Below are 20,610 nucleotides of genomic sequence, written 5' to 3'. Positions count from 1 at the left end.
CTTCTGGCCTCCGGTACAGGCTGATGCTGGCACAGGGCGCTGGGACATTGGCCCTAGCACCACACCCACAAATTCCACTTTGCTGAGAGATCAACTCAAGCACAGTTCCCTATCTCACCTCTCCAGATGCCCCTCAATGTTTTAGGTCAACCAATGTTAATAAGCCCTTTTAAGGTCTCAGACATTGTGCCAGGCACAAGAATAAAGAAAGAAGTATGACATCTGGAGCTAAGGAGCTCCCCAGTTGGATGGGAGACACCACGTAAGGAAATAAAGCCAGCTGTGAAGGGGAATGCATGACTCTGGGTCTCTAGCTTGGGCTGCAGGTGATGCTATTAACCAGGCAAGGACAGGGGCAATGGGCTTTAGGAGAGGGGGAGGGTGTGTAAAAAAGAAGATAATGCCTCATTTGGGGCACACTGCTTCCAAGGTGGGTGCCCAAAGGACTGAACGACAATGTGGTGATTTCCTGTGAAAAGCAATGCAGTCTCTTTGTAGGCCTGCAGTGGGTTAAGAGGAATGACATGCATGTTGCCATGGTTACTCCCCAGCACTGAGGGGAGTCCCAGTGCACACCCAAGTACCCCCAGGCTCCCTAGGGATCACTTGCCTTGCTCTACCTCAGTCTCCCAGGAGAGACCCTGGCTCGAGAGACTTCTATGGAATGCACACTTGTTAGGAACATTTCTACTTTCTTTCAACCCCAATGAGCAGTAAGTGGCTGACTACTGTGCATTATGACTATCTTTCTGGTCAGCTCCCCATCAAATGGGAAAATTGGGAACCTGCAACTAAGTACAGCTCCTAAACCCAAAAGACCACTTTCTGTTATGGTTTCATGCCAGTAAAAAGAAAGCCCTGAGAAGCAAGGAATTCACAAGCTCACAATTATTTTGTTGGCTCATCTGAGCTCCAGCTCCTCACCTGGGAATGTGAGCCTGAGATGGCTGCCTGGCAGCCCATTCCCTTGCTTTGAGGTATAGGGTATGGTCCTTTCACAATCTATGAAAATCTACACGGGCACAGAGACACATAGAACCACATGTGCCTGCAAAGTAGCAGGGTCAGTTTAAGTGGCAAGGTTTCCCCTTCCCAGGCAGGACATCTCCATCTGGGCAGATTTACGACTCTGTGTTTGCTAGGAGGGTACCTGTGAGATGCCTGCTTGGATGTTTTGAGTACCAGGCTATGGAGGCTTCCCTGTGAGCCACACACTGGCTGGCTGGCCTTGCTAGGGCTCCGGGTAGACATGTAACTCTCCTTCTTTGACACTTATCACAGAACCTAATTATATGTTTATCTGTTGGATTATTTTATTGAGGCCTGGCTCCCATGCTCCCTAAATGGCTACTGGAACTATGTCTGTTTTTGTTCGTCATTGTTCCCTAGTGCCTGGCACTTGATAGGTACCTTCTAAATGTGTGTTGAACAGATGACAGAAAGCTTGTCCCCACTGCTGGAAAACTGACATGAAGTGTATACCCTACCAACGATGGTCTGTCTCCCTGTCTTCATTTACCAGGTATTGCAAAAATTATCACCAATGAAAGTATGGGGAGATTTGCCCTCTCTGCTTAGAACCTTGTGTAGGACACCCTGTTTGCAGTTCAAATGGGATTGACCAAGGGCAGCCCCAGTGGCTCAGCAGTTTAGCGCTGCCTTCAGCCCAGGACCTGATCCTGGAGACCCGGGATCAAGTCCCACATCGGGCTCCCTGCATGGAGCCTGCTTCTCCCTCTGCCTGTGTCTCTGCCTGCCTCTCTCTCTCTCTCTCTCTCTCTCTCTTTCTCTGTATCTCTCATTAATAAAATAAGTCTTAAAAAAAAAAAAACCAAATGGGATTGACTAAGAAATCACTGAGAAGAGTATTGCTTTAATAACAGAGAGGCTTAGGTGTGGATGACATAGCTTAAAGCTATTGCTGGTTCAAGGCTAAAAGCCAAGATTGGGACAGATATGAGGCTCAGTGAAGAATGTGAGAATATGTGTATAGGAAGTCCCCTCATTCATACCTAGGGTAGGCCTAGAGAGAAACAATGGCAGAGCTTTTCAAGGCTTCATTGCCCAACCTTGCAGAGATTGGTCCAGCTTTGTATCATGCCCTTGGTGCTTCACCTGGATTCAAGATTTCGCACTCTTACCCTTATCTTGCTTCACTGGAGAGTCAGCTCAGGGGTAACTCCTATATTGGAAGCAACAGCCAAACTAACTCACCCAGTGCCAACAAATAACCCTAGAGCCGCAGGTAATTTAGAAATAACCTAGACTAAAATTCTGAAGCAGAGGTTGAGACAAACTCTAAAGTTGGCCCCTTTCTTATCATATACTAAATATTTATCACCCTCCATTTACCACTTAACAGTAATTCTGATTACTATTGATCAAGAACTCACCATGTTCCAGGCACTCTGCTAAATGCTCTATGTGGATGGTCTCATTTAACCCTCAAAACAATGCTGAGTGAGAGAGACTCTAATTGTTTCCATCTTGTATGGGTTGAAATGGAGGCTTGTGGAGGGTTAATGACTTAACCAATGTCACATGGCTGGTGGTGGGAAGGCCTAGGCCTTTCAACTTCTACCTCAATGTTTAGTCCCTCATTCTGCATTGATTCTAAGTCCTCAAGATAGATCTGAGTTACCTATTTGCAGATAGCTGGCACATCTTACTTATCAATTGAGTCTAATGGTATCACAAGATGAAACCCTCAGCCTCATAAATACTCACATATAACTCTTTAAAATACTTTTTTTAAAAAAAGACTTTCTACTGAGTTCCTGTTCCTGTCCAGCTCCAGAATCTACTGCCCACTGTGCTGGAAGACCAAAGGCAAAATTCCCTCCTGTTTTCCCTTCTTCCAAAAAACACGTCTGTAGAACAACATAATAAGCCAGGTAGGTAGGATGTTGGGCTTTGAAGGGAACACAAAGATGAAGACCATGTGCTCCCCATTTTCCAGGTACTGGCAGGAGAAAGAAATGACTAGGATACACACACCTATGAGATAGGGGAACCCATAATCAGTGTACTGTCTCAAGATAGCAAAATCAAGTACTCTAGGAATTCAGAGGTTGGATCCACTTCCAGAGGCACCACCACAGGCTCTGGAAAGGAGGAGGAGGAGCAGAATTTCCACAAGTCTCTGGGGAGCCTTGCCTTGGACTGGCATCTCCTGTTTACTAAGTGCCTGGCTTGTACAACACACACAGTAGGGCCTCAAATAAATTTTCTGGTTGGACACTAGCCACTTGGGGCTAGCTAGGAATCATGGACTTGCTTCTGGTGCCATCACACCAGACATAAATTATGCATGAGGCCCCCTTCTCTGGGCCTCTGTTTTTCCCCAACTATGAAACAGAGGTATGGAAGGGAGTGGGTTTCTGGTTAGGATCACATTAAGTTAATATATGCAAAACTATTTGTAAGCCAAAATGAAATGCAAATATAAGAGACTACCTGTCACTATTCTTCTTGGTGTCATAAAAATGAGAAAGAACCAATGTCATGTACTGCTCATTATCCAACAACCTTTTTTGGACTAACTATACTGGGTCAGGCACTGGGGATTCAAAGATGAATAACTCCCAACCTCCATGCCTGGAACATGAAAGGTCTAGGAAAGGAGATGTCGGTACAACTGATGATACAAGTTTAATGTACTAGGACAAAGGCTAGGCTGGACTTTGGCAGGAGCTCTGCTCCTTTTTATTGATAGTATAGGTAGATGGCAATGCTAAAGATAAGAACTTCAAAATCAGAAATTCAACTGGTATTCTCCAGAATAAGCTAAGATTAAAGGTGAGGGGAAATTTCTTTAAAAAGGTTTGAGCTTATTCTATGTTCCAGGCACTTTCACATCCATCATCTTTAGTACAAATTAGATATGATTATGCCCATTTTATAGATGAGGAAGCTGAGACTCCAGGAAGTTTATAAAACTGGAAAGCATAAAGCCTAAACGTAAACTTAAGTCATTCAATTGCAAGCTTGGTGCTTTTCCCAGCCCTCATTGTGTTCTAACTAGGCAGTGTTTTAGAGAACTCATTCCATGCTCATCTTGAACAACTTTATTTCTTGGATTGTTTTTTCTAAGGAGAAAGATTGATCTGTGATGAGGAGGTTTGACAGTAACCCTTTCTGTTGTCATTTCCTCTTATACCTCTCAGATAAATCTCTTCCTTCCCACTGCTCTCTGCTGACTTCTTCCTCACCCCCATGCCCAACAAAATTGCTCAAGAGTAAAGAATCCCAGCAAATGAAGAGCCTGTAGAGAGATTCCTGGCTTCTCAGTAGCTGGTCTAGAAACTGTGAAACAAAACGCACTGAAAGACAAAGGAACCTGTCATCTGATTTTGCTCAAGGAGCCCACCTAGACTGAAACCTGGCCATGCCTTTATTTTGTAGATCCATGACGATCTACAGGAGCCTATGTGATTGTCACACTTGCCTACTTTACAGATAATGAAAACTGAAACCCAACAGGGTGAAAGACTTGCCCAATATCACACTCGTGAGAGGCAAAGTATGGACTGGAATTCGGGTCTCTAGACTTCCAGGTCAATGCTTTTCCACTAAAATAGCTGGTCTCTTTAGCTTTCCTCCATTAACATCCCAAATGAGATCATGGTCCTTTCAAAAGAAAGCTCAATGACACTGTCTCTGTAAAACCCAGAAGCCAGGTCTCTCTTCTGCCTCTGCTCTGATCAGCTCATGTCCTCATCTAAAGAACAGGAAGTAGCTTTGTTTTTAGCTCTGAAAGCACATTCTAGGGGTGGGAAAGGGGGATTTGGGGAAGAGAGTTCATGTAGATGATGGTTAGAAGTGATCAGCAGACATATTACTCTTACTTGAAGGGGAAAATACATGATCAGATATGTAAGGAGAAGATAAGGGCTTTGTCCTTGAGTCCTAACCAGTACATGTCCTCAGAAGAGCTTCCCCACACCCTGGGTGGAGGTAGGGGGATGATTCTCCCTCAGTTCTGTTCTGCTGGAACTGGATGTCAGGATGGGGGTTGGGATAGGAGCACTGGGCTGGGAAAGTTTGCATAAACTTTATACAACCTCAATGCTTCCCCCACCCTCTGCTAGCACCCACAACTTCCCCTGCCAAGGGAGGAAGGAGGAACACATTATTCAGTTTAATAATTTATACAAATTGAAAAGTTTACTGTGTGAAATAAAGAGGACTTAAGAGGGCAACAGAGAAATAAAAATTCCTGAGTCCTCTCTTAAAGGCTAGAGGTGTGGAGCTAACGCCTCTTGATGACCTTGCCTTGGAATGGAACAATCTGACTGTCTAACAGATGAGTCTGAAATAAGCAAGTTACCCCCTCCCTTTGATGGTCAGCCAAGTTTTGTCTCCTGCTATGGTAGGATCACATCCAGTCTTAGCACTTGTCAGCCAGAGACATCAAAGAACAGAGGTCCAGATCCACGGATACTTTGTCTATTAGTGGTTCTCAAACCTGGCAGCCCATCAGAGTTGTCTGGGGAGCTCATTACAAATTTAGATTCCCAGGAACCAACTCGGTGATTATTAGGTAGATCTGGGCTAGGGCCCAGGAATCTTCATTTTCAATAAGCAGGCCTGGTATAAGAACCAATGATCTAGTTCAACGCCATTCATTCTGCTATCAAAATTTTATATGAGATTTCGGTCTACAGCAAAGAAAACTGAAATGCCAAAAATAGGTTAGTGCCAGTACTTGTACTTGAACCTAGTCTCTTGCCTCTTGATGTGGTATCTTTGCCAGTACCCTCATACATGCCTTTCCTCCCTCAGCCCACCAGCTCACTGACAACCATTCACCCAATCCACGGAGGAATCAGAGCTGCCCAGGTACGCTGATTGCATTCCCATTTGGTTCGTGGGTGGAAATGGCTGGTAAGGGGTAGGGATCAAATTGTGTTCTGTATCCTGATGGGTTAAAAGGGGAGGTCTAGCTGATGGCTCTAAGGCATACTCCCAGTTACTCCGGTCATAAAGAATAGTTAGTCCACAGAAGCAACCTGCTGTATTGGAGGAGCCAAGATTGGCAGAGGCAGGGGCACGAAGGGGAGAGTCCTAGAAGGTAAGGTCGCTAAGGTAACGGTGAGGCCAGACCATCTAGGGCCTTCTGGGCCACATATGATCTTTGACTTTTACTCTGAGCCACTGCAGGATTTTGAGCCAGAGAGTGGCATAATCTGACATATTTTCCCAAGGGTACTTGGATGCAGTGGTGAGAACAGACTCTACAGGGCAGGGACAGAAGCAAGGAATCCAGTTAGGAGGATTTGTAGTAATCCAGGAGACAGAGGAAGGCGGCTCACTCAGATCAAGGTGGCAGAAATGCGGCGGTGAGAAGTAACTGGATCCCGGCTGTTCTTTAAAAGTAGAGCTAACAGATTTTCTGATGGGTTGGATGGGAGGTGTGAGATAAAAAGGAGTCAAGGATGGTGCCAAGTGTTTTGGCTCGAGCAACGGGCAGGCTGGAGTTAACATCAACCAAAATGGAGAAGGCTATGGGTGGAGAAGGTCTGTGGGAGGGACAACAGGAGTTCGGTTTGGGGCATGCTGAGTCACTGACACTCACGTGGCATTTTAAATAGTCTCACGCCTGGATGAGGTCATCAAAAGAGTGAGTACAGACAGAAAAGAGGGTTGAGGCCCTTGCCTGTGGGCTGCCAGCACCAAAAGATTAGAGAGACGGGGAATCGGGAAAGAGACAGGGAAGGGGGAATAGGAAAAAAACAGTAACATGTGGAATCCCAGTTTTCCTAATGCTTCGCTTACCTTGGACACAGAATTTCAGTTCCTTGGGGTCAGTGACGACTCTCCTACTTTCCCGGATCACAGCCCGGCTCTTCTTGGTCTCTCCCCAGAGATTGGTGCCACCGTACATGCTGGGAATGTTGAGAATGGCAATGCCCTCCAGGAAGATGTTGCTCAGGTCTACCTCGACCCCATCACACTGAAGGGCAGAGAGAAAAGGTCATTTGTTGGTGTTCTCTGTGTTCCCCACCCCCACGGTGCTGAGTGTGTGTGTGATGGGCCCTCAGCCAGCAGCCTGCCTCTGTCAGATGCTCGATCTTGGGCAAAGTTGCAGAAGGCTTAATGCTTTGGCTACTGTGGTGGATTGGGGAGATGAAATCCTGGTCATCTCTGAGGATGGCAGTACAAGGCTTCAGAGGTCCTCTACAGATCTAGAAGGGCTTCAGGGATGGAATTTGAGACAATTGCACACCTGTTCTCTGGTCTAACCTCATTATCATCAATTCTGTCCCTGCATAACCATTGTGAAGACGTCCCATATAGTGGGACACTGAGCCCTGCACCTAACATGTAGTACATTCTGAACAAAGGACAGAAAAGTTTCACTTCACTTCACCCCTCTTAGTTTATCCCTCCTGTAATAAGTACATGACTTAAGGCTTGGAAGGCTTTCAGATACAGCATAGGGAATAGAGTCAATGGTATTGTAATAGTGTCGTATGGTGACAGATGGTAGCTACACTTGTGGTGAGCACAGCATAAGGTATAGAGTTGTTGAATCACTATGTTGTACACCTGAAACTAACGTAACATTGTGTGTCAACCGTGCTTCAATAACAAAGAAAAAAAGATCTGGAAGGCTTTCAGAATTTGCCTGTCTCCCGTATCTGCATTTTAAGTGCAGTTTTGGCATATGTGCTTGCTGATGTAGCAGAGTTTATTTATCCAATCTCTGCCACCCGCATCCCCTGCCAGGTACAAAAGGCCAGAATGCTTGAATCTGTTTGTCTCAAATATCTGTAAGGTCAGCCTACTTTTGGCATACAGTTTACCCATGCAGCAAGGAATATATTCATTCTGGTTTTTGTTCCTTATGATTGTAGGTAGTTTACTTCATTTGCAGAAGGAAAAAACTGGACTCAGAGAGGTGAGCTAAGTTATTCAGGGTTGTACAGCTGATATATTAAAGGGCAAGGATTCCAAGTTACATAATTTGACTGTAAAGCCCAAGGTCTTTATTTTACTTATTGTGAGGTAGGAAAAATGAAAAGTATGCAACAAAAATTCACGGTCTTTGGGGTTACCTACAAATCCAAACTTCCAGAGATTTCTCAACAGAAGAGGAGCAGGAAGTTAGGGCTTGTTGCCATTCATATTTGTTTACCTCTTGATTTCTTCAACTCTCTTAACTTATGGTACCTTATCATCCCCATGGCTTGTCTCTCAACTACAAAATGGAATGGAGTGAGCTTCCAATGGAGTCATTGGAAACTCATTTCTTCACTGGGAGATTCTAATTACTTGAAAGGTTGTCTCTTTATACTGAACCAGATTCTCTTTCTTCCTGCTTCCACCTCTTGGTCCAATTCTCCCTTCTGAAGCCAGACAGAATGACCCTCCTTCCTCCTTCATGGGGACAGTCCACCCAATACATGATGACAATCATCAGCATCACTGTTCATATGTATTCAGCATTGCCATCTGCCAGGTAAGCTCTTGTATTATTGTATTATTATTACCTTTGTGATAATCTTGTAATTCAGATACTGTGACTATCTCCTCTTTATATTTGGGGAAACTGAGACACACAAATGGTTAAGTAACTTGCCCAAAGTCACACAACATACAAATGGAAGTACACAGACTTGATGGCAGACAGTCAGAGCCTAAGTCCGAAGGGCTCCTTCATTCTCCTCCCTCTCACACTACCATTTGGTTGTGCCTCCTCTGAGTTGAACACTGTCAGCGCTCTCAGCCGCTCCCGTGGGACTTGGTTTTCAGACTTCCCTGTCCTGGTTGCCCTGGTCTGCACAGACTACTGTTGGTTACTCTCCTATTCCGTAAGGCCTCCAGCACTGAAAATAACACCAGCCACAGGATCTGATGGCATAGGTGGCCATGGTAGGAGCACATCCTGGGGCTGGGCTCCTCTCACACTGTCATTCCCCCAGAAATCAGATACTGTGGGAAGCCCATGTAAGGGTGCAACACATGTCCCCCATTATCATTATCCTTATTGTTAAATATGATCACAGTTGTACTAGCTCTTTTGTTAGCAGCTAGATGACAGCTGAATCACTTCAGCTTGAATGAGTGGTCATCACAGACCCTCATCCCATTATCTACTTCTTAGCCAGCTCTTCCCTATCATGAACTTGTATAGGTATGTTTTAAAAATAACATAGACGTAGGGCTTTACATTTATATCAGTCAATTTCATCTGGTTCTTAGCCCAAGCCCCCTCCATCCATCTAGTTCATTTTTTTTTAAATATATATTTTTTAAAATTTTTCTTTATTTACGATAGGCACACAGTGAGAGAGAGAGGCAGAGACATAGGCAGAGGGAGAAGCAGGCTCCACGCACCGGGAGCCCGACGTGGGATTCGATCCCGGGTCTCCAGGATCGCACCCTGGGGCAAAGGCAGGCGCCAAACCGCTGCGCCACCCAGGAATCCCCATCTAGTTCATTTTCAATCTTCATTCTACAACCCCTTGCCATAGCCTTCCTTTCATTTTGGGATTAAATCATTAACACATGTGTATATAAAGGGCAAATACTGGGACCAAGGCCATCTCCTTGGTCAGTGTAACACAGCAGACACTGGACGTTAAAAAGCTCTCAAGGTGTGGCTGCCTTCCTGGGGCTACATCCTCTGGACTGGACTGGACTGTCACTAGGTCTGCTTTTCAGTACAATGTGGAATCATGGAAATTAAAAATGAGAACGCCTCAAAAGAACATGCCCTTTCATAAATGACGCCCAGAGGGGTTTAAAAATTTGCCTGCAGTCACTTAACATACTAATGGTGGAACCAGACTAGTATCTAGGTGTCCAGACCTAAACCCTTCATTTTCTCCATTACAATGCAAGGCTAGATCAAATGGCATTTTCTAAATGACCACCATACAACCTGTCAGAAAAGAAGGGAACTCATATTAACTCACTGATATCTGTGTGCAAAGGGCAAATACTTGAATAATTTTATACCTGCCGGAATTGGGATGTCTCCTTTTCTAATTTTTTGAAAACTGGGACATTTGTCCATTTGCCTCATGGGATGAATGAGGCAAATATTAAGTGGCTCCCTAAGGACACCTGTAGGTTTGTCCAGCAACTTGGATTCTAATGTGTATTTTCCAAGGCCAGTTAGTTAGTTCTCTACTGATCCACCCTGGGCTCTGGTGCCCCCCTTTAAAGGAAGAGCATCTCCTCTTCTTTTTTTTTTTTTTTTTTTTTTGGTTAGGGCTACTCTCTCTAGGAAAGATAAAAATTCTTTTGGAGGGCAAAGTCCTAATGAGCTGTTCTTTCCATGTTCTTTTTTTGCTTCATTGTTTAACATTCTGCTTGGCCTCCAGCATCAGGTCTGAGTTGCCTTTGTGCATTCACACCTGGTTTCATGCCCACACCCTGCTTTTGGATGTATGCGTACAGTCTCTTGAAAGCATGGGCTCAACCCAGAGCTCCCTGTTGCTGTCATGCTGAATTTTATAACTCTTTTCCTTTTTCTTCCCAGGGGAATTAATGAATTGTTAAAAATTTTATTTTGGAATATCTTCTATACTTCCCATCCTTTATACATAAATTCTTATTTAAGGATTTAGGCTAGAATCCCACTGAGTCAGACTTTTCTCCAAACTCTCGGAAATTCGCTTGCTTCAACTCTGTGCCTAGCGCTGACTTCCTGTACCCTTATCCCCTCTGAGACAAAAGGGTCACTTTCCTTCTTGGCTGGAGTTACCTCCACATCATCTCAACTTATTTATTGTTGGTCAAAATGCCCCTTCCCTTCTAGAGGTCATAATAACAGCATGAGCAGTTCACGTTTGGTAAGAGCTTCCTTGGGCAACATGCTGGTCCTTCCTCTGCAGTCTCTTTTGGGATCCTCGTGACACCACTGCTACCCCCCCGCCCCCCCAATGACAGGGTCTCACAGGGGCTAAGGTGCTTCCTCAAATGTACATAACCGGTTCCCCTACAAGCTGACACAGCTAGGATGCCAACCCAGACAGTCAGATGCCTGGTCCTACCCTGGAGATGAAAGAGTCAATGAGGCAAACGGGGACTTTTGCTGATGCTAGACTTATAGCAAAATTAAACTCCAGCTGTTGTCTGAATAATTGAAATCTTCCCACCACTACTCTGTCTTGCAGAGTACTTAGAGCAATGCCTGGCACATCAATGTTAGATATTAGTATCATATCTTGCCTTGTTGCCAGCTTTGATTTAAAAAAAAAAAAAGTATACTACTACCACAGCACAGCCCTTGGCACATCATGTTCCACAAAGTCATCTTTCTTCTCTACTGCTATTTTAAATATACCCTGTCCCCTCCATCTCCAGTCATAGCCATTTAGGAGTGGTAGCTATTAACTTGGTAAATTGTTAAGGTCTCTCCTGAAGAGCAAACAGTCCTCCCTCTGCCTTCTGATGGATTGTCCCCTTCCCCCATTACGTCTTGGGTCATCGGCAGAACTGGGGCAGACAGAAGAGAAGAGATGGGAAAGCCCGGGGGGGCTGTTGGACAGTGGGTGCCCTCACCTTTGGAATGCACCTATTTGAAAAATTGAGAAGCAACGCAGTGTCTTGAAAAGAGCACGCTTAGGCCTGAAGACAAAGAGATATGGGTTCAGATCTTAGTTCTGACGCTGGTGGTTGTGTGATCCTTCATTAAAGCTCCTTAACCTTTTGGAGCTTTAGTTTGTCATCTGTAAAATGGGGGCAGGGTAGTAGAATGTCTGCTTCGAGGATCTGATTGGTCTCTGGAAGGCAGTAGCATTCTAGAACTGTCTACAGCGTTATTACCGTTAATTATGATATTACCTGTGCCACGAGGCATATTTCAGCCTGAAGTCAGGCCCACTACCTGAGACCTGGCTGGAAAAGTTTTAACGGCCTCTTGGCCCCACCCTCGCTTGGAGAGCCTTGCCAGCCCACACCTGCAGGCCTGTTCCCGGGGCTTCTGGGCCCAGGCATGACAGCTGAGGTCTTTCAGAACCCTGCTGAGATCCCGGGAAGGTGGAAAGCCGTGGTGCTGGATGTGGGAAAGCAGAGCGGACAGTGGTACACCGTCGGTGGAAATAGAACATCGGCCCCAGGGCTGCTCCCGGGTGGGTTCGGAGCTAAATCCTCCACCAGTTCCATGACGTCATCGGGCCCGGTGCCCCTGCCCGGGCCCAGGGGGGCTGCAGCGGGGAGCGCAAGGGGCGCGCGGCCTTCCTTCCCTGACCTAGGACTGCGCCCCGGCTCCCTTCCAAGCCGAGGCTGCGCGGAACCAGGTATTTACCGCCGGCCGTGGGGCCCTAACTGGGGGCCCTTGTCCCGGCAGCAGCGAGCGCTGCACACGGGGGGGGGGCGGGGCGGGGCGGGGGCTCTGAGCCCAGCTCGGCTCCCGCGCCCCTGGAAGCGGCCCGCGCCCTCGGGGCCCCGCCGGCCACGTTCGCACTGCCCCCCCTGGCGAGGCCCATGCCCGTGGTTTTGGTTTCTTGGGGAGCCGGGGAGGCTTGGTTGGTCTGGCGCAGGGCTAGCGCGTCTGCAACCGGAGACTAGGTTAGGGAGCCGGAGCGCGCCCCGTGCAAATGCAAAGCCCTGGGACCGCGTGTTCTTGTCCTCCCTCCCCACCCCAGTCACCCCCCACCCCAGTCACCACCCCCCCGCCCCCCCACCCCAGTCACCCCCCCACCCCAGTCACCACCCCCCCGCCCCCCCACCCCAGTCACCCCCCCACCCCAGTCACCACCCCCCCGCCCCCCAGCTACCCCCCACCCCGCCCTGCAGGGCCTCCGCCTCTGGGATCCCTGAAACCCCCAGAACTCTGGGCAGAACCGGGGCCGACGGGCAGCGAGCAGAGGAAGCGAGGGAGGCGCGGGGGCTCCCCTGCCCTTCGGCCTCGGCGACCTGAGAAGGGCCGCGGGCCCGAACCTGCCTCCCCGCGCCCCCCCCCCCCCCCCCCACCGAGGCCGCCTCCACTTCAGCCCCGTCGCTCCTATTTCTGAAGGTCCTCAGAGAAGGAGATCCCATAATTTACTTGATGACCTGTTTCAGTTTTTAGCAACTAGGAAATTCTCCCTTCTAACCTCGATTCACGGGGCCACGGATTACGTCGATTTTTTTCCCCCTGGTGTAGAACACAGGGTGTTTCGCTCCATCCTCTCGGGCTGGGCGGGTCTGCCCTCTGGGGTGACCCCTCCCAGGCCGCAGCGGGGTGTCACCCAGGCCTCAGTGGCTCTGGGCATTCGTCCCCTTTTGGCGTGACTTTTTCTTTCGTGGGCTCCCTGAACTGCCTTAGCTTGTTTCCCCCTCCCCCTCCCCCTTCCTCGATGATTCCTTCTTAGTTTTTCTTTTTGAATTTTTTAAAAATTTTATTTATTTATTCATGAGAGACACACAGAGAGAGACTAAGGCAGAGGGAGAAGCAGGCCTCTTGTGGGGAGCCCAATGCGGGACTCGATCCCAAGACCCCGGGATCAGACTTGGGCCAAAGACAGACCCTCAACCGCTGAGCCACCAAGGCGTCCCTGAATCTTTTTATCATGGGTATTTCTAAGTACATAGGAAAGTAGAGAGAATAATAAATCCCATGTACCCCACCTCTCAGCTTAAGCAACTAGCACTCACAGTTACATCTTGTTTTTAACTCTGCCCCAGTTTGTTTCCCCATCTCCATACTGATGTATTTTATAGAAAGTTTTTGATATTCTATCATTTCCTCTACAAATACTTCTGTGTTTGTATTTGTATCTTTAGATGACAAGTCTTTAAAAAAAGAATTATGCAATATTATCATCACCTTTCAAAAGTAACCATTCCTTAGTAGCAATATATATCCAGTAATTGTTCAAATTTCCTTGATAATCTCACTGTTAAAAATAATTGGTTTGTCTGAAAGGTCTACAGATTTGTTTGAGATGTTTCTTAGGTTTCTTTTGACCTATAAATTCCCTGTCCTTTTTTCCTTATAATTTAACATTTATCAAAGGAAATGGGTCAACTGGGCATACAAGTCACTTCGGGATTATTAAAATGCAGATTGTGATTCGGGAGATCTTAGGTAGGGCCTCGGACTCTGGATTTCTATGTGCTGTGTGTGAGGGACCATACTTCCAGAAGTAAGGCTGTATAACATTTCCAGGATTCTGGATTTTGCGGGTTGTGTATCTGAGGTGTCTTTTAAACAAATTCCCAGTCTGTCTGCTGTATGTTCACTAAGCTGGTACTTATAGATCTAGAGGTTTGATCAAATTCAGGGTTGATATTTTAAATCAAATTTAATTAATTCATTTAAATTTTAAAAATTTGAGTATAGTTGACACCTGGGTTGACTTTTTGGCAAGACTACTTTATCAGTGGTGGTGTGTATTTCCAACTGGATCTTGTAAGGTGGTTATAGTTTGCTTGTCTCATTTTTTTGTTGTTGTTATGTTCAGATTGGTTAGTGGGTTCCAGTGTGGTCAACCTGACTCTTCCATTATGGAGCTCTTAATTAGTAGATGATGATCCTTGTCTAGACCCATTATTACAGTCCCCTAGTGGAAGGATACCCTTGAGGACACCCTAGTACTCTTTCTGTGCCTTTCTTTGGAATCTCTACAAATGTCATTTTCTCCATGAGTTCTTTGTTCACTTTCCAAAAAGGATCTCCCTCTCTTCTCTGTGTTCTCATGGAATCAAAGTTTTATTTTTTAAAGATTTTATTTATTCATGAGAGATACAGAGAGAGAGGCAGAGACATAGGCAGAAGCGGGTTCCCTGTGGGGAGCCTGATGCAGGACTTGATCCCAGGACCCCTGGGATCACAACTTGAGCCAAAGGCAGATGCTCAGCCACTGAGCCACCAAGGTGCCCCATAATCAAAGTTTTAAAAGGTCATTCTATCCAATAACTTCATTTTATAGATGAGAAAAATGGAAGTTAAATTGGAATGGTCCAGTGTCACAGAGCTAATCAGAATCAGCAGGTCTGAAATGAGACTTTTGGTCATTTGGACTGGCAACCAACAGGTCATAAGTGATTTTGTAAAGAAGGATTTTGGCCACTGGATGAGGGTTGAAGCATAGAATCTTAGAATGGTAAAGCCAGAGGGAATATTAGATTTGGCAATATCTAATTACCAGGATGAGAACAAGGAGGGCTAGAATTGGTAAGTGACCTTCCTAGATCACACAAGTAACTCTTGGAAGAGCTAGGGCTTAACTAGGGACTGTAGGGTGAATAGGGGTAGTAGTGAAGGACAGAATCAGAACAGCCATGTGTTTTGGGAGTATATGGGGCTGGAGACCTAAGATAGGAACTAAAGGATAATGTGATTGAGAAAAAGGGTTTTCATGGATGTTTGAGTCAGAGAAGATACTCAATGAATACATGTTAGATAAATGCACAGAGGGAGGAGGATTCTGCGATGCCTAGGATGGAAGTAGATAGAATGGAAGAGAAGATGTGGAAGACAGTGGTGAACATTGGTCTGGGGATGATAGTGGAGTCCTTTTCTACCCTGGTGAGTGAGAAATGGGGGTGGTGTGTCTTTTGAAGAATGAAGTAGGGAAGTAGTGGGTGATGTCTACGGAAAATAACACTTCACTTACAGTGGGAAGGAAGAGAGAGGACGAGGAAGAGGTAAACAATATCCAGACACATGTAAATCAGGGTTCTGATGGGCTGAGAGGGAGATGGGCAGGAAGAGAGGGAGGCCTCACTTGATGCCTGGGCTCAGATATATACTAAAGGGCAAAGGGAGAGCTGACATAAAGACCTGATCCTCCCTTCCAAGATCCTCCCATTCCCCTTTTTTGAGGGAACAGTATCCCAATAGTGATTAGGAAGAGGGAAAGCAGCGGTACCGTCCTATACAATCCCAGGGTCCTGTAGGGCCCAGGTGAGAATGGGGGTGAGGTACTCATTTACAGCGGCAACATTTCTACTTTGGTAGGTGGGGAGGGTGTTCTCTCTGTGACTTGGCCGGGTAGGTAGGAATGTAAGTTAGAGTATGGGGAAGGAAGGCTGGGCACCGGTCCAAGATATCCTTTGGTTTGGAAAGAGGAGAGTAGCTGAGTCCAGGTGAGCTGGACTCTGGCTTTCAGTCATGCTAGCCCAGACTGGTCTGCATACAGGCCACAGACTTGGGCCTACCCGCTCTTATTTCGTACTCACTCTTTAAACTGCCAATCGCTTCTTTTATGCCTATCCTACTCTTCCAGCTCAAAAGCTGTCTCCTCTATAAGGCTTTTCCCAATGCTCTAGATAGAAACTGCATCTCTTCCTTTTCCGAATTTTCATTGCCTTGCTTCTCTCTCCAATATGGAATGAATATTTTGCTATGTATTATTTGCCTGTCCCCAGGAGACTTTAAGCTCCCAGAGGATAGGGACCATGTGTTACACAGCCCTGTGCTTTCTATGGTACCTGGTATATCTTCCCGGTATATATACATATACCTGGTATATATTCCAGGTAATAATTAACTTTCCACATTAAATGTCCAATATAACTGTTAGTTAATTGAAAGAAAGAATACCAAAGTGTTCTTTAAAGAAACCTCACAAGGGGATCTCTGGGTTGTACAGCGGTTTGGCACCTGCCTTTGGCCCAGGGCGTGATCCTGGAGACCCGGGATCGAATCCCACATCGGGCTCCTGGTGCATGGAGCCTGCTTCTCCCTCTGGCTGTGTCTCTGCCTCTCTCTCTCTCTGTGACTATCATAAATAAATTAAAAAACAAAACAAAGAACAAAGAAACCTCACAAGGTTTCTTTCCTTTTAGGTGATTTCCCACAACTTCCAAGGATGAATATATTGACCAAATAAAGTGGACTGAATGTCCAGGTTAGGGAGAGATAAGAAAGGTTAATCCAAGTCTGCAAGAAGTAGTCCTCTGATCACAGCTAAGGGAAATCTATAGCTGAACAGCTTGTAACAGGAATAGGGCACATGGGGCATGATTTATATGAGAGAGACATTAAGAGACAGAAGACAAAAGCATTTACTCATCTATCAAGAATGATGAAAACCTACTTACTCTGTGCTAGACCCTGGGGATGGAGTAGAAATGGGACACAGTCCTTGTCTTCAAGGTGCTCACAGCAGGTCAATGCTAGAGGCAATGGTGTGCTGCTAACTGCTTAACAGCAGAATCTCCAGGGGAGAAAAAAAAGCAGCAGTTGCTCTGATTGTGGTGTTCCGTGGTATAAATACTCCCACTATGGCCAATTTCAAGCTACCAATGCGACATCACTGAAAGTGGGGCTGGAACTGATGTGCCAGCAAGCAAGCTGGCTCTAGCACATCACTGGGGAGGAAGTAGCTATCTGCATATCTGCAGGGCCTGTGGCCAGAAGAGAGACATTTATTGGGAGTGAAAGAAAAGCAGCCAGGGCAAACAATGATGTCTGTTTTCCCTAGAGAAGAACCAAAGAGAATGTTTTTAGTGTCAATAATCTGATGTATATCCTGAGGGAAAAAAAGGTGATAAATTGAGTGGTGTTGATGAGTGGTGATAGCATTATTGGAAAGATAGTCCAGTATTATCTACACTGAAAAAAAATTAGCTTGGCATAGGTAAATCTTATAAGACATGGCTTCCCCTACATCCCAGAGGGGTGGTTTTATGCCATTTTAGGAGCTAATATCTGTCATGGGCAGCTAGATACCAATATGTACATATGTTATATGATAATATTAATGTATATCATGTATTAACTACTATATATTCCAGGTAATAATTAATTTTACCTGGTACTTCATATGTTTTATGTCTAATCCTTATACCCCTTCAGTGTTGCTATTTGTATCCTCATTTTTACAGATGAGGAAACATCAACTCAGTGAAACTAAGGTTTCATGAACCTGAAGGTTTCCTGCTTGAGATGGAAACGACAACCTCCAGAAGACAACCCAACTTACATGGCATGTTTGGGGATGCCTGTTAATCTTGTGCTTTGTTACCTATGAGACTGCTTTTTGAGTATTCTAGATATTAGATATTTGAGTCTTCATTTTATAGAGGATGCCAGAAAAAATGGAGTCTATCAAGAGAAGAGTGGTTAGGATGGTCATGGGTCTGTACGCTGAGTCACATAAGGAACTGGGGATGGTTAGCTCAGTGAAGATAATAGGGTATGATGTGGAAGACAGATCTTCAGCCCTCTGAAGGATGGTCACATAAGGAGCAAGAAGGCATGTTCTAGGTGCCCTCCGAGGGTGAAAATAGGCCAAATGGATGGAGATGAATGGGCAACTCAGTCATGAGTAAATAACTCACAAACACATACTATGCACCAATTTTGTTCCAAGCATTGTGCTAAGTGCTGACAGGGGAAGGATATGATGATGAACAGGACATATATCCTTGTTCAACATCGGGAAGAACTTTCTGGAAGTCAGACCTGTCCCATAATGGAATAGGATTCTGGAAAAGTAGTGAGCTTCCTATCCTTGGAGTATCCAGGAAGAAGCTGGATGTGCACTTATCAGAATGTGCCAGAATGAATCTCCTTGTTGAGTAGTAAATGGGACTAAATCCCTCCCCAGTTCAGAGATTCGGAGTCTACGTTCAGCCTTGCTTTGGCAGGCTGCTGTGCTGTACTGAAAATGTGTCATCATGACCCCCTCCCACCAGCTTTGCCCACCCAGCTGCATACTCTATATTCTCTGACCGTGAGTCGTGGTGGGCCAGATAGACTGGAAAGTGGTGGCCATCTGTGGCAGGGATGATGGAGTTTTGGCGGGTTTGTGTGGGCTCAAGGAATGCAGCATTGAAGCCATGTACACACAACCTGCTTAAGAACATCCCATGGGCAGAAAATGTTTTCTTCCTCTTCAGCCCTCCTCTGTTGCTGTGCCAGGCGGGCACAATGGTGCCTTTGAGAGGGGCAGCTGGAAGGGGGTGTTGGCAGGGAGGCTGGAAGTAGAACATTGCAGCTGGGGGAGGACCCAAATTCATTTCCAGGAGCAAACCTGCTCTGGGTGCCAGTTTCCAAAACAAAACTGCTGTTTCTCAGAGCTCATGGTGGTGGGTTGCCTCAGAGTTGGACAGAAGGCAAAGCCATTTCCTATACACTGCTCCACCCTCCCCAAGTTAAAAAAAAAAAAAAAGAAAGAAAGAAAGAAAAAAGAAAAACCCAACACAAAACTGGTGTATTGAGGTATTCTTGCTCTGGAAGCAGATTAACAGGTTTTGCTCTCTGTCTGGGTTGCTCAGGCCAACTTGGGGTGGACAGGGCTTTCTGAGGGGTCCAGCGTTTTTGGCAGGCTGATTGCCATGGGAACTGGCAGGGTTCAGGGGCAGGTAGGCTTCTGGGCCATAAGAGAGGGCTCAGAATGGAGACCCCCTTCTTCTGCCTTTCGGGGTCACTTCCCCACAGCCTCCAGGCACCTTTGCTGTCCCATCGGCTCTTCCCACTCACTGTCTTAACTCTCTCTGGTGGGAAAGAAGTGGGAGAACTCTGGCATTTCCTGCCCTGGTTGACAGTTGTCCCAGACCCTCTACTACTTTCAGAGGTCCTAGCAACGGCTCAGGGATGGGTGTGGGAGGACTTCCCACTCTAGGCAGTTAGAAGGTCCAAATGCCAGGCTGCAAGCATGGCCACCTCCCCCTTTGTGCTTTAAATGGAGCAAGGTGGGTCCCTTTTACCTGGATGGCTTCCCACAAAAAGGTATCACTTGGGGCTGGTCAAGTGGTAATTTCTATTAGTGTTTACACCACTAATTATGGGATTTTTCACGCCTTCATTCAATTTTATACCTAATAACTATAGAGCAATTATTTCATTTCAGGCACTGTGCTAGACCTGGGGATCCAGAACGAATAAGCTAGAGCTCTTGCTTCAGACAGCTAACTGCCAAATCCCACAAGGGACCCCCACCATCAACTCAGAGACATGTGCCTTAGGTAGAAAGCAGAGTGCAATGCAGAGGTCGTCTCCTGGGAGTGCTGCAGCACTGTGGGGGCACATGGGCTGGACGCTCATCTGATCTTAGGGTTCCTACTTATGTTTAGGAGACTCAGTTTCCTTGTATAAATAATGAGAATAATACACACCATGCAGAGTTGTTATAAGGATTGAATAAGACCTGTATGAAGATGCCTGGACAGAGCCCATCGCCGGGTAAATGATTACTGCTACTATGAATCTGTTGGTCCAAATGGACTTGAGATATAACAAGTATGTGTGCACAGTGGTATTTATCTGAACCTTTGTTAGATTAGATACTCTTCCCCAAAGAGTCCATTCTTCTACCTTAATTCCTCTTCTGTAAAAGACTAGGATCAGCAAATTTATGACCTCACTAAGATAGATAAATGAAGGCCTACCCACTAGAGCCAACAAGTCATATTTGTATATAATATTCTCTGTTATATAACCCAGTTGTAGGAGCAGTAAAGGGTTGGAAAGCTTCTATTCCCTGAGGTTCCTGAATCTCTTGAATGTGGAAATGAAGATGATGAATTCTTTTCAATACTCTAAAAAGTCTAAGAGAAATGATACACTTCCCACTGCTAGAACCTCACAGTTTATCATTACTTAGGATGATGTATTTGTTTGGTAGACAGTGCTTAGGGAAGTTATTCTTTCACTAAGGGACCTTGGGGGCAGAAAAGTTAAACTCACCGGGGCAGAGGTTAGCTTAGTGATCTTCCAGG

At 45.9% G+C, this 20,610-nt stretch overlaps 1 protein-coding gene across 7 annotated transcripts in view; it reads right to left on the bottom strand.

Moving 5' to 3' along the window:
* The window catches only part of DGKG (diacylglycerol kinase gamma), a 198,401-nt gene that overhangs the window by 33,855 nt on the left and 143,936 nt on the right, over positions 1 to 20,610 (bottom strand). For all 7 annotated transcript variants that reach the window (XM_072752511.1, XM_072752509.1, XM_026007323.2 and 4 more), the window contains one exon: positions 6,778 to 6,955. In XM_072752511.1, coding sequence (XP_072608612.1) covers positions 6,778 to 6,955 — 178 coding nt within the window. The remainder of the gene's footprint in view (positions 1 to 6,777; positions 6,956 to 20,610) is intronic.

Source organism: Vulpes vulpes, chromosome 3, assembly GCF_048418805.1.
Source record: "Vulpes vulpes isolate BD-2025 chromosome 3, VulVul3, whole genome shotgun sequence".
Classification (NCBI taxonomy): domain Eukaryota; kingdom Metazoa; phylum Chordata; class Mammalia; order Carnivora; family Canidae; genus Vulpes; species Vulpes vulpes.
The sequence above is the reverse complement of the archived record's forward strand: the minus strand, read 5'-3'. Positions and strand labels throughout refer to the sequence as shown.